Source organism: Halichoerus grypus, chromosome 15 (assembly GCF_964656455.1).
Source record: "Halichoerus grypus chromosome 15, mHalGry1.hap1.1, whole genome shotgun sequence".
Classification (NCBI taxonomy): Eukaryota; Metazoa; Chordata; class Mammalia; order Carnivora; family Phocidae; genus Halichoerus; species Halichoerus grypus.
Genome location: NC_135726.1, coordinates 43830514 through 43845049, shown reverse-complemented (window position 1 = coordinate 43845049; position 14536 = coordinate 43830514). Strand labels below are relative to the sequence as shown.

The 14536-nt window shown below is 44.4% G+C and overlaps 1 protein-coding gene across 7 annotated transcripts in view; it reads right to left on the bottom strand.

Moving 5' to 3' along the window:
- Positions 1-14536, bottom strand: part of GARRE1 (granule associated Rac and RHOG effector 1) — a 79693-nt gene that overhangs the window by 10862 nt on the left and 54295 nt on the right. For 6 of the 7 annotated variants that reach the window (XM_078062995.1, XM_078062997.1, XM_078062996.1 and 3 more), the window contains 6 exons: positions 10550-10690; positions 10236-10331; positions 9956-10117; positions 8899-9057; positions 6086-6183; positions 885-1010 (listed from right to left, as the gene is read on the bottom strand). In XM_078062995.1, the coding sequence (XP_077919121.1) occupies positions 885-1010; positions 6086-6183; positions 8899-9057; positions 9956-10117; positions 10236-10331; positions 10550-10690 (782 nt within the window). The remainder of the gene's footprint in view (positions 1-884; positions 1011-6085; positions 6184-8898; positions 9058-9955; positions 10118-10235; positions 10332-10549; positions 10691-14536) is intronic. The other variant, XM_078063001.1, reaches the window with a different exon arrangement.

Sequence of the window (14536 nt, the reverse complement as noted above, 5' to 3'; positions counted from 1 at the left end):
ATACAAATTGGACAATGAAATGGATCTCTCTGCATCTAAGAAAGACTCTAAGGACAAAAACAGTCTCTCTGGTTGGTTGGTATCAGGTTCACCTATTTTACAGATAAATAAAATGAACACCCCAGACTTTTAAGTGTACGTAAGACTGATCCAGCAGAGGGATGTGGGTAAATACACACAGCAAGGATGGGGGTAGTGGTGAGTGGGACTCAGTGACACCATGGGGAACTGTTGACCTTGGAAGGAACTTATAGACAGTGCCAAGAACAGACACCGGTTACTTCCAAGGTTTTCCGAGCACTTTCCTAGTACTGAAAGAGAGCCCCAGGGATGGAAAGTGGTTGGGGCTGAGGCAGGCAACGGCTGCTGTGACCCGGGACAAGCCACCGCAGTGTTCTGGGCCTCAGAGCTCGTGAGTTCAGAAAGGGGGCCCATGGCTGGATGTTCGAGGTCCCTACCATTCTGAAGTTCGTAATTCCCAGAGACAGTCTCGCAACTGTCAGCTGCTTTCAGATAGAAATAAATTTCATGCAGGATATAAGTAAATTTTCTACACGTTTCTCTGGTCTTCGTTCATGAGGAGAATATGAGTTGGGCTAAAATCCCCTTGATGGACTTACTCTCAAATGATAAAACAAATGAAGACAAACATGTTAAGTAACTGAGGAATCTGGCTAAAGGTCAGAGAGCAATTCTTGGTACTACTGCAACTTTTCAGTAAGTTTGAAATGATTCCAAATTTAAGTGACCAAAAATTTCTTTCTCGCCTTACTTCCTCACATACAATCAGTGATGTGAGCGCGCGGGAGACTGTACGTGGTCACACTGACCCTGAGTATGGGCCCGAATGTAAGCTACTTCAGGTGACCGGCAGGGACACCCACCTCCCTGCCCTCCAGCGGCTGAGGTCCAGCACGGCCGTGTAGAGCACGTCCACCAGCCCCAGGGTCTTCTCGGGATCGAGGCTTCTCTGCAGCAGGGACATGGTAGCGGGGTCTTCTTTCAGGCACCTAGGCAGGAGGCAGGCCGCATCAGTCTGGGCGGCTCTGCTCTGAAAAAGTGTCTCAAGTAGGCCTCGTACAAAAGGTGACAATGTGTACATGCTTTTGGCACCAAATAAAAATTCAGTAATTAAAGACCAGTTAGAGAACGACAAGGCTAACATTGGAACGTGCTGCTCTGCAAGAGGAGGAGCCACGGGGGCCAGGATCTCCCTGGATTTCTAGTCATCTAGAGTCTGTTTGGTAGGAAGAGAAGGGTTCGGTGGAAGGGCTACCTTCTGGGGCCCTGATGCCCTCTCACTGTCCACACTGGCTCCAGCCTTGACTTTCTGTCCCACTGTGTTCAGAGTCTGGGATCAGTATCTACTCCTCTGCAAACCCTTTCCAAAACACCCCTGCCCCCAGGAAACTCAAGGTCAATGGAGGGAAAAACCCAGACTCACTGCAAACTTCCGGTAAGCCGCAAACATAGCCTTCTCACATAAGTGAAAGTTTTCCCTTTCCAAGCTGACCACTTGAGCCCGCATCCCCTCTCCTCAGAGCTCGGCCATCCCTGCTGCTTCTCCTCTTCTTTCCCATCACAACTCTCACATCACTGAGAGGAGGTCTGCTCCCCACCCTCCCCACTAATTCACCAGCTTGAGTGCCCGTGCTCCTGATGTGCCCCTCTGGTCACAGTCAAGGTGGAAGACAAGCCCCACTCTGCCACCGGCTGCCCCTCCAGCGGAGCACTGCAGGCTCTTGTACCCTCCTGCTTTCCCGAGGACCCCGCTCCCCTAATCTCCCCTCTCTCCCCGTGACGTTCCCCTGGGCCAACAAACGGGCCTCACAGACCAGCTTCTTTCTCTTGGCTCCACATTCCCCTCCAGATACTGCCGAGTTCTCTGCTCCCCCTTTTAGCAAAACACTTGGTCTCCTCCTCTTCCTCTTAGTCTCCCCTCACCCCACTCCCGCTGGGCTTTGGTCCCCATAACTGCACTAGAATGGCTCTGATCAAACACCTTTGATCTCGACAGTGTCAAAGGTCAATTACCTGTCTCCACCTTACTCAATCTCTCAGCAACGTGGTGCAATGCTTCTTTCCTGCCCGAGCACTATCTTCTGTAGCTCGGGGACCCCAAACTTGCTCAACTTTCCTTCCACCTGGCTGGCAAGCGCCTTCCCGGTCTCCTCTGCTCCGCTTCCCCACTCTGTGTGGCGGCGCGTCCTAGGCTTTGTCCTTTCTCCCCACAAGGCTGCATCTGGGCCTGCAGCTGTATAGACCATCCTCCACTCAAGACTCAAATTTCCTTCACCAGCCGACCCCCTCCCCCTGAACCCCACTCTCCTGTATCTAACTGCACACTCAACATCTCTTGGGTACACCTAACAGGCAGCTTGGTCAGCACGACTGCTTCCTCTCCTCTCCAAAAACCACTCTGAACCTTCCTCCATAAGTCCACACACAGCTGTCTACCCCAAACCGACACATCATCCCTGGCTACCTACAGCCCACGCCAATCCATCAGCAAACCAAGCACTTCTCGCCACCTCTCTTATTATGACTCTACTCCAAGAAACCACCAGCACCTGTGTCTCGGGCCCAACCTCCCAGCTGGTCTCCTGTCCCTACTCCTGTCCCTCCCAACCCTCTGCTCAGAGCCAGAGTGAGTCTCTGGTAGCACAAATCAGAACACATCACTCCCCTGTTAAAAACTCTCCAGTGGCATCCAGTCATGATCGAAATAAAATCTAAACAGCCCTCGAGGGTTTCTGTGACCTTGTCCCTCCTGCCCCTGGCCATAGGTCTCTCCACTGTCACCTCCATTACCCTTGTCCCAGTTACAGGCCTTGGCTTGCTCCCTGAATATGTTGGATTTGCCCACATCTCAGGACCTCTCCTTTTGCTGCCTCTGCCCACACTGCTCTCCCGAGAGCTGCTTCCCGCCATTCAGGTCCTCACTACCCATTCAGGGTACCTCCACCAAGAGGACTCTTCTGAGAGGCAGAACCAGGAAGATGTTGTCTGTCTGCTGCTGGGCACTCTGGGAGTTAAATGGTGAAATCGACACTTGCAAAGCCATCCTAAGGAGGCAGCAGCACTCCCCAACATGCCTTAGGGCTTGAGAAGAAATAGGTCTCTGAGGATATGAGCCAGCCAGCCTCAGAAACACTGCAGAACGCAAGCTCTGCTAGTGCCCAACCAGACCCTGGCCTCCTGGGAGAGAATCTTGGCCAGTAGACCTGGCCAGGGTTCACGGACGCGATTCTCTCAGCCTGGAATTGCTGATTATTAGGACATCCTTGCTCTGCGCTCCCAAGCCACTGCTGGCTGTGATTTGGCTGGTCACATATGTTTGCCCACTAGGGGAGCATTTGCTGGTCATGCGGAAAGAAGCACTACACTTGCTGGTGAGAATAATTTCTCTTTCTGAAAATCAACAAATCAGCACTTTTATTTAATTCATCAGTCCTGAGAGTTGATTGACAGAATCCCCTTAAGAGACTAAACCCATTCTTTCGGCAAATCATGTAGACTTGCTTAAAACCCTCTACCTGCTCTTAGATAAAAATCCAAGTCCCTCAGGGACCCTGTAAGCCCTGGTTTCTATGACTCTCTCTCTTTACGACCACCTACCACATCTCCAGCCATGCCGGTTCACTCCCCAGAAATCCTTTCCTCATCTGCTCTCTGCATGGCCGGCTCCTCTCCAATGTCATATCTTCAAGGAAGGACCCTTCGTGACTGACCTCATCCCAAACAGCCTCCCCTCCCCAGCGCCACCCCCGTTATTCTCCATCATATGACATCATTCTGCTCTTATCCCCTCATACATGTGCTGGGGTTTGAACTGAACTCTTATGCTTGCTAGCTGTCCCCTCACCCTCCCTCCCATTACAAAGTCAGCTCTATTAGGGGCAGAGACCCCATCTGTCTTGTTTATACTTAAATTCCCAGAGTCCAGGCAGTGTCTGCCACACAGTAGGTATTTAGTAAGTATCTGTTGAAAGAAAGAATGGACGGACTAAACTTAAATAAGACAGTTTAAAAAATCTAAATAAGGTATTACTTTGTTTGGGGAAAAAAAACATATCTGGCAGTGGGACACTCCATTTTATTAAAAGCAAAGCATATAATAAATTCTTGACTGCCTTTGCTAACAATTTCATTTTTCTGAAGATGGAGTAAAGCAATCACTTCTGCTTGCATTCTTCTCAACAAGCATGTAATTTATACTTTGAAAGAAACAAAAACATGTATTTTGAAAACTTTGTATTTTTACTAAAAGCAACCAGCAGAGGGAGCCTCTCCAAGAAATTATAGTCTATAAGGTCTTTCGTGGAGGTTCAATGAATTACAAAGGAAATCAATCATACATGGAGAGTTCTGGAAGTAAACTGCAGTGTTAACCATTTTAGTACTAGTCGTTTGTATTCACCCAATTATTCAAAAGTTCAAACTATTTTCTCTACAATGAGAATCCTGGTTAAGTTTAATATTTTTCAATAAGAACCTGAATAGGAAAACAAATTAAGAATTCAGGGACACAAAAATCTTACAGAAAAGTGAGCTTTTGGTAGGAGTGAAGATATGTGTATAAATTACAGGTATGTCATCTCGGGGTGCCTGGGTGGCTCAGTCGTTAGGCGTCTGCCTTCAGCTCAGGTCATGATCCCAGGGTCCTGGGATCGAGCCCCGCATCGGGCTACCTGCTCAGCGGGAAGCCTGCTTCTCCCTCTCCCACTCCCCCTGCTTGTGTTCCCTCTCTCGCTGTGTCTCTCTCTGTCAAATAAATAAAGAAAATCTTTAAAAATAAATAAATAAATAAATAAATAAACAAATAAATAAATAAATGTATGTCATCTCAATAATCAAATAAAAAACTCATGGGGGGAGGAAACTGAAAGAAGGGAGGTTTTGGGACATGAAGTGAACTGCTCACCCTTACTTGATATATCAACAAGTCCTAAAACTTCTGGCAGAGTCTACCACTGGACCCTCACATTTCAAGGAGAAATGGTTTAAATACAACTCGAACACATTATCCAGCTACCATTTTAGTCCACAAAGGCACCAAGAGTGCCATCATGCCTTACTATCTCTCTCTCTTCCTACCAAAATGTTTCAAAATTTTTCTATATGGTTAAATAACTCATTCATATCATAATCTTACTAACAGAAGTCTTCCAACACATGCTCAATTTTTGCTATTTATTAATAAAGTTATGATGCTGCTCCTTTAGCTGGATTTCTATGCATATCACAAGGATAAATCCCCAGAGGAGGAACTGTGGAACTCCTGAGGTCAGATCTCTTATTTTAGGCTTCTCATACACTGAACCCCTCCAGAAAGGCTGTGTGATTTATCCACCTCCTGTGCCTACTTTTGCACAGTCTGGCCGAAACCTTATTTATTTTTTAAAAATTTGTTTATTATTCTAAAACAATTTAACAACATCTGGGCAAAATGACATCATATTGTTTCTTTACTCTGCCTTTATTGGGTGAGGTTACTCATTTTCTTCATCTATGTGTTGACAGCTGTGCTATTTACTATATTTTTTTGTTGCCTATCCATGCATCTTGCCCATTTTCTTACTAACTTGTAGGAGCTTCTGTTTTAATAAACTAAGAAGAATACTCTATCTACTGTAAGTTTATAAATGTAATTAAATAATTAAAAATAAAAATGGCTCAGTCTGTCCCCACACTTGTAATGGCATGAGCTCAAGATCATCAGGGTTGTTACTGGAACAGAGAAGAAGGGATTCTATGTTCTGTGCTCAGCTTTAGAGAAACACTGGTGACTTAGAGAAAATGATGGACTCAGTAACAAAGAGAAGATAATATTGCTCATTATGATCCATGAGTACATAACATTTTACTTACATGATTGGTCAAAAAGACTATTTTTCAGACATCTTGGCTTCCTTATCGTGGACTGAGAACCAGGACATACCACTGCACGTGTACCTGCCCAAGTAGCAAGACCTGATGTGCCACCTAACATGGGGTTTGTCCAAAACAAAGCAAAGCTTTGTTTTCAAAGATGTGCAAGCTTCAATCAGAGCCTAGGCTTGTGTTAATATAAGAGTCACGTTACCATGTGGACGGGACTTGAACCACAATTCTGGAGCCCTCTAAACTGATCTGGGGGGCATAGGCTTCTTTATTTTCAATCTGTGCTGTGTCAACTACCACCTAAGAGAAAGAGAGAGAGAGAGAGAAACAACAATCAGCTTTCCGAGAGGAAAATGGATCACAAACAAATCTAATACATGAGCCTGCTGATGCTGAGTGAGTCTGGCAAGAATGATTCCCATGGCAAGGAAGTTGTACAGAGGCCAGTCAAGAGCCCCATGAAGACAAATGCAAGTAATAAAGATGACTGAAGACAGTAATACTTCAATGAACAGAAACCAAATTCTGCGTGCAGGATGTACTGAACTTTGTAAGCACTTTCAGTACTTTTTCCAAGCCATAAATATGTTAATTAGGAATTACTTTGTTTCCTCTTAGTTTTTTTTTTTTTTTTTTTTTTTACTTTACGCACTGGAAAGAAGTAAAACCGTTATTAAAAATCTAACCACAGCTTCAGAAAAGGCCATTTGTAGGGGCGCCTGGGTGGCTCAGTTGGTTAAGCAACTGCCTTCGGCTCAGGTCATGATCCTGGAGTCCCAGGATCAAGTCCCGCATCGGGCTCCCTGCTCAGCAGGGAGTCTGCTTCTCCCTCTGACCCTCCCCCTCTCATGCTCTCTATCTCATTCTCTCTCTCAAATAAATAAAATCTTTAAAAAAAAAAAAAAAGAAAAAGAAAAGGCCATTTGTAATGCCTGAACACAAACTAGAAGTGGAGGAAGCTTTTTTAAAAGATCATTTTATCCTCAGCCATCAATAAAAACAGAACTAGCTCAGAAAGGTAAAGATGATTCTTCTCTCAATGATTTATTTTCTTTTCCTTTTTTTTTTAAGAGACACAGAGAGAGAGAATGCATGAGCAGGGGGGAGGCAATGAGGGGCAGAAGGAGAGAGAGAATCCCAAACAGGCTCCACGCCCAGCATGGAACCCGACATGGGGCTGGATCTCACAACCCTGAGATCATGACCTGAGCCAAAATCAAGAGTCAGAGGCTCAACTGACTGAGCCACCCAGGTGCCCCAGTGATTTCTTCTTATTTGGAGTAGAGTCTTTAATATTACACAGATGATGTAGTAGCCTAGGTAATTTAGAGACTTTGACAAAACCATGAATATATTTTCAAATAAGTAAAAGAATTTAAGAAAATAATCACAGAGTGCTTTAAAAATAAATCTGTTATGGCGTGCCTGGCTGGCTCAGTCGGTACAGCATCCCACTCTCTTGATCTCAGGGTCATGAGTTCGAGCCCCACACTGAGTGTAGAGATTACTTAAAAATAAATAAATAAATCTGTTAGATTTCAAAAGCCATGCAAAGCTGCTTATTATGATTCCAAATTCGGCCTCTAATGGAGCTGATTTCCACTGCTGTAAACAGAGTTCCCACAGCTGGTCTGCAATGTCCTTTGGAAAAGACTTCCTGTCCAAGTAATAGCCATTGTTGGACCAGGCAGGTGTTTCCTCTCTCCGCCCATCTCTAGAGCCATAATCTAAAGGTTCTTTGTCAGTCACACACAAAGGTGCCCTGGGAGCAAGGAGTAGGAACTGGAAGAAGTTTCTGCTCTCTCAATAACATGGGCCTTTTTTTTTTAACCTACAATGTTTTCCCAAAACAGCCTGTGTGTCCTTCTGCCTTACTTTTTACTCCTTTCTGGAGAATTTACGTCATGTTTCTCCTAGTTTCAGCTAAAATGATCTCTGGGAATATGGATCAATTTCCTAGAGGCAGCAGGCTCTCACATACTTCAGCAGGGAGCCTCCAGCTTACTCCTTCTCTTAGGGGTTCCTGTATTAAGAACTGCATCCTAAAAGAGGTATAACTTACCACTGTGGACAGGCCCTCACCTGGCCCTACATAAGGCAGGGCCACCCTGAGCTAGGCCACCTGAGCCCTCATCCGCATGAAACAAAAGGACAGCATCCTCCCCACAGTTCCATTCACGAATAAAGTAGGAATTAGAGTAAGAAACAGTTTCTTAAAATTTTCTTAATCTCGAGTTAGTTTCCTTTAACCACTGACTAAAATGCTGTATCTTTTCAAAAAGTAGTCATTTAGTTCTAGAAAGTGGGATCAAGTATGTAAGGTTATATGGGTCTTAGATGCCAAACAAAAAGCTAAATGGTGCTTTCAGATGCTGATTTCCTGATCCCATGCAACTCTGGCAAAAAAGTCACTCTTCTCTCCAAAGGTGAAAAGACTAAACCAACTTCTGAGTTGATGTTGTTATTTTATGGCTAAGAAGGAGATAAACAGAGAGCTGGGATACAAAGTGACTGGTGGGGGGACTACTTATACCACGGAGGTTTCTCAGAGCTGACATCAGGGAGCTAAGGAGTGAGTCACATAGAGACTAGAGAGGAGTATTCTCAGGTAAAAGGGGCAGCCAAGTGCAAAGGCCTGAGATAGGAAGAAGCTTGGCACGTTTGAGCATGAGAAAGACATCCACTGTCACTCCAGGGTAGGCAAGCGAGGCAAAGAGGCCTTCCCCATCAAATCATTATTAATGTATAGGTGTCTTTAAAATGAGGAAAACCTGCAACATCATTTTGCAACTAGGATCCCGGCAAATACATATTATATTATCAATCTATAAAAGAAAACAAAAAGGCTTTTTAATGCTGCTGTTCCTTTACCTTCTCCACGTGGTCTGCACCCTGCAGGACCGAAGAACTTTTAAAATTATTCAGTATTTCCACACCTGTGCCCAAACCACATGTTCCCCTGCTGGAGGCATAGCTCCCGGATTTCTCTCCCATGCATCCCACACGTCTGCTCACCAGTCCAGCCTGGCCAAACAGCAGCTGCACGGCAGTCTTGCAGGCGCCCCGCCACGTGGACGGGCACACCTGGTTCAGTACTTCGGTCACAGGAAGATCATCCCTGGGTGTGATTCCATTGTAGCAGCCCGCCTCCTTGATCAGCTGTAACATCGTATGCTACGGATTGAAAAGACGAGAGCTCACTGCTCAAGATAAAGCTGTACAATATTCTAAAATGTGTTGAAATGAATTTACAGGCACACAGTAGCCCTCAAGAAGAAAGCATTTTGTTTCAGTCCCCACCCCCCCAAATCACGTCATTTTAATGTCTCAAGTAATTATCATCAGATACCCTCAGAGAATACGGATACATGTACATTAATACATACATGTGATTTCTATACTAGCAAAAAATACAGCATCATATAGCCATTTGCTGATGCAAGTTGGTTGAGGAATTTTGAAATTCTGAATCCCTCTAAATAAGGAGACAAAATCATCTGGTAAAAACAAATACCAATGAAAACCTCAACTTTATTTTGGATGACCAAGTGGTCAGGTATGCAGGCTCTGGACACAGACTGCATAACCTCAAATTCCAGTCTACTCCTTTCTGGCTGTGTGAGCTTGGGCCTTCGTCCTTCTATCCGTCAAACAGAGAACAGAGCAGCACCCACTTCCTGGGTGAACATTAAACAAGACAGTGCACGTGGAGCCCTTGGCTCCATGCCTGCCACACATGATGCCCCACGAATGTGCATAGTTACTGCAGTTGTATGACAAGACTTCTCTTCTTATTTAATTTGTGTAAGTCCACTAAACCATCAATTGTAAATAGCATTTTATAGTGCACTTTCAAAACACTTTATGTTAAACATTTAACAAAATTGTGAATAAAACTTGCCAAATGTCTCATAAGGTAAGTCACCATGGTCTGTTTTTAGACACCAATTTACTAATACCACCTGCTTTGACTTCAGTTTTGTTTAACCTATATTCTTTACAAGCCCTTAGGTGTCCCTGAAGCACTGTTTCCACGTTCACACCCGGTTGCTGAAACCCCATGGAAAGCTACCGTCTTAAGTTTCAGGTTGTCGGCGGCCGATTCGTTGAAGGAGACGCCCTTCAGGAAGTGGGATCCTATCTGCACGGGGACGGTGGGAAGCTCACACTGCATGGGCTGCGGGGGGGTCTGCCGCCGCCCCGTCTGCTGCGCCTCAGCCTCGCTGCAGCAGCCCTGCGAGAGGTTTGGAGAGGAGAGGTGACCCACGGCACACCTGCCCAGATAGCTGGTTCACTTGGGGTGGCACATCTGCCATACCACAGCTCAAGAGCAACCAGAGAGAAAAGCATACCTGTAAACTGGCTTCAATTGCCTTTGGATTCAGGTGGAAACCAGCTTTCATTGCATATTCACAGTGGCCTAAGCTTTCCAGAGCTATTTTATAAGCCTGCAAAGAAATTGTTTTTTTAAGAATCAAGATTACATGGCAGATCATAAAATGACAACGTCCAGTGACAACAGAAATGGAAAATTTCTATAGTTAATTCAAAGACTTCAGGTCAACTACCATCTTACTATTCTTTCCAACTGGTTCAACATCACAACTTGACCTGCCTCCCATGTTCCTGTCCTCGGATAACTATGTGCCAATTCTAAAACACTTACTTGCAAAGCACTGTCGATTTTCACATTCAGTTCTTTGAGCTGGTGCTCAGGAATCGCTGCGCTCTGAGAACAGAAGAGCTGCTGAACTTCAATGCCTGCCAGGTGGCCGTCACAGCCTCTTTCCCTCAGTCTGGATGTCGCCTGCAACAAGAAACAATGGCAGGTAGGTGACAGAGATGTGACAGACATTAGCAATATTTAAAAAACAAGAAACAAAAAACAAAAACAAAGTTAAAGCGAGGAACTATCTAAGCATTAGATGTACACCAGACTTTCCGGATTGTCTGTATTACCAAGTGAGCAGCCAGAAATTTAGGAAGATGAAATCAAGCATCTTTTTTTTTTTTTTTTTTAAAGATTTTATTGATTTGACAGAGAGAGACACAGCGAGAGAGGGAACATAAGCAGGGGGGAGTGGGAGAGGGAGAAGCAGGCTTCCCGCGGAGCAGGGAGCCCGATGCGGGGCTCCATCCCACGACCCTGGGACCATCACCTGAGCCGAAGGCAGACGCTTAATGACTGAGCCACCCAGGTGCCCCCCTGAAATCAAGCATCTTGAAGAGAAAGCAAAGCTGACACAGTGCTACTTTACTTAAGAAACCCTCGAAAGAAGATGTACCCATCTGTTATTAATTTTTTTTATATGTCAAACCTTCACATTTTTTATTTCTTTGCTTTAAAAGACAGAGAAGCTAGAATATTGGCACTTGGAGTTTCCAGAATAATAATAATAAAAAAGAACACATAAGGTTAGGTGCTCCTCTACACCAAAGTAAAAAGCCACACCAACACAGAACAGGAAAAAAAGGTACATTGGAATGCTAAAGGAAAAACAGTACTTCTAAAATCTGCACAAAAAAATTAAATACTTATTTTTCGGTCATTAAATATTTATGAAGAGTACATAATCAAGACAGAGAAACAAGAAAAAAACGAATCAATGTTTTGTTGCGATGAAATGTAAGTTACCTATCCATGTGGGTCAGGACCAGAGAATACAGAAAAAAATATATTTAATTTCTTAGACGGGAGGAAGAATTCAGGATGAACTGTCTTTCAATTTTTCCATGTCTATTTTTGTTGCAACAATATCTGTGCCACAAATGACATTTTTTAACAGCTAATTTTTGTTCTTCTTCTGTTCTTCTGGTGTAGGAGTTGTAATATTTAACAAGACTGCAAGAAGGTCATTAGCAGCTATAATGCTATAAAGTTCCCAAAGCTCCACAAATTACCTATGACTACCATTCCATCCAGTCCCTGAACCCTAACAGTTTCACAGTTTAAAACCATTTGACTCTCTTTCTAAGAGTGTTTCACTCAAATATTTAACCCGCAAGGTCCTGTGTCAGGTGTCGCTGGATAGGCAGTCAGGTCCACAACCTGGTCCCTGCCATCTTGGAGCTGACAGCCTCATGGGCCAAACAAAACATTTACAGCATCTAAAATGGAGGAAAACACACCAAGGAAAACAGAACTGTAACAGGGAGCATCCCAGACACTGAGAAATCAGCATTTTGGTTATGAGTTTACGGAGAAGGAGGCAGTCAGCGGAAGTGTGGGATGGATGAGCAGACATGTCAGCGAAGAAACCAGAACCCAGTGAGCAAGGAGGAGAGTGGCCACAGATAAGGCTGCTGAGCAGGGCAGGAATCAGACTCTGTGGGACGAGGTAGGTCAGGGTGAAGGGTCTATACTTTACCCTAAGGAAATAGCAACATCATCCACTTTTTTTTTTTTTTTCTTATAGAATATATATATTTTTAATTTTATTATGTTATGTTAGTCACCATACAATACATCATTAGTTTTTGATGTGATGATCCACAATCCATTGTTTTCGTATAACACCCAGTGCTCCATGCAGTACGTGCCCTCCTTAATACCCATCACTGGGCTAACCAAAACCCCCTCCCCTCTAAAACCCTGTTTGTTTCTCAGGTCCATAGTCTCTCATGGTTCATCTCTCCCTCCAATCCCCCCCCCCCAATTTCTCCCTTCCTTCTCCTAATGTCCTCCATGTTATTCCTTATGTTCCACAAATAAGTGAAACCATATGATAATTGACTTTCTCTGCTTGACTTATTTCACTTAGCATAATCTCCTCCAGTCCCATCCATGTTGATGTAAAAGTTGGGTATTCATCTTTTCTGATGGCTGAGTAATATTCCATTGTATATATGGACCACATCTTCTTTACCCATTCATCTGTTGAAGGGCATCCCAGCTCTTTCCACAGTTTGGCTATTGTGGACATTGCTGCTATGAACATTGGGGTGCATATGGCCCTTCTTTTCACTACATCTGCGTCTTTGGGGTAAATACCCAGTAGTGCAATTGCTGGGTCATAGGGTAGCTCCATTTTAAAATTTTTGAGGAACCTCCACACTGTTTTCCAAAGTGGCTGTACCAACTTGCATTCCCACCAACAGTGTAAGAGGGTTCCCCTTTCTCCACAACCTCTCCAACATTTGTTGTTTCTTTCCCTGTCCATTTTTGCCATTCTAACTGGTGTAAGGTGATATCTCAGTGTGGTTTTGATTTGGATTTCCCTGATGGTTAATGATGATGAACATTTTTTCATGTGTCTGTTAGCCATTTGTATGTCTTCTTCAGAGAAGTGTCTTTTCATATCTTCTGCCCACTTTTTGACTTATTTGTTTTTTGGGTGTTCAGTTTGAGAAGTTCTTTATAGATCTTGGATACCAGCCCTTTATCTGTAGTGTCATTTGCAAATATCTTCTCTCATTCTGTGGGTTGCCTCTTTGTTTTTTTGACTGTTTCCTTTGCTGTGCAGAAGCTTTTTATCTTGATGAAGTCCCAAAAGTTCATTTTTGCTTTTGTTTCACTAGCTTTTGGAGATGTATCTTGAAAGAAGTTGCTGTGGCCGATGTCAAAGAGGTTACTGCCTATGTTCTCCTCTAGGATTTTGATGGATTCCAACATCATCCACTTTTAAATGGAGAGTGATGAAGGATGGCAAGACAGGGAGCAGAGAAGGGAGTTCATTTATTGCAGGGGTCAGGGGAGAGTAGTGATTCCCTAAACAAGGGCAGTGACAGAAAGGGACAGATCTGGGATAATACTTTGGGGGTGGGACCTTCAGGGCTTATGGACTGGATGTAGATATGACACAAAGACAGGAAGAGAACTCTCAAGTTTTTTGCACGAAGGACCCAGTGTGGGATAGCAGCACTTGCTAGCCTGGGGAAAATCTGGGGAGCCCCAGGGGTGTGGGGAAAAGCTAAGCCTGAGCCACCTGGATACCTGAGGTAAGCAAGGGCTGAATACAGAGGCCTGGAGCCCACAGAAGTGGACGGGTCACACATATTTGCGGGCCCCCAGCACACAGGCAGTTCTTAAAGTCCCAAGGGTAGATGGCGATCCTATAGGGAGAAGGGCACCCAGAACTGAGCCTTGAGAAACTGACATTCGTAAGTTGTGTTGGAGAGCGGAAGCTAGCGAAATAGACAGAGAGGATGACCCAAGAGGTTAACACTTGGCTCAGGGAGGCCACAGGGAGAGAGGGTCTCCAAGGGCCCATATTGCCGAGAGTGCCGACTGGAGTCAAATGGTTCCCTGGATTTGGCCACACAGAAGGCACCGGTGACCCTGACAAGTTAATGCCTGTTCTTGTGTAGGAGTGGAAGCCAGATTTCAGTGAGCTGAATGATGCCATTTATATAAAGTTTTGTACTGGGCAAAATAATAACTTACGTTATCTATGGATACATGCAGAGTAAAAATACAAAAATATGCACAGGACTCACAAACTCCTAATTCAAAAGAGGCTATCACTACAAAGGAAGGGATGTGAGTAAGACTGTAAAAAGGTACAAAGGGAACTCAGCTGCATTTGTAAATAATATTTTTTTTCTGTTAAAAATAAAAGGCATGAAAGGAGCACCTGTCTGACTCAGTTGGCAGAGCACGCAACTCTTACTCTTGGGGTCGTGAGGTCAAGCCCCATGTTGCGCATGGAGCCCA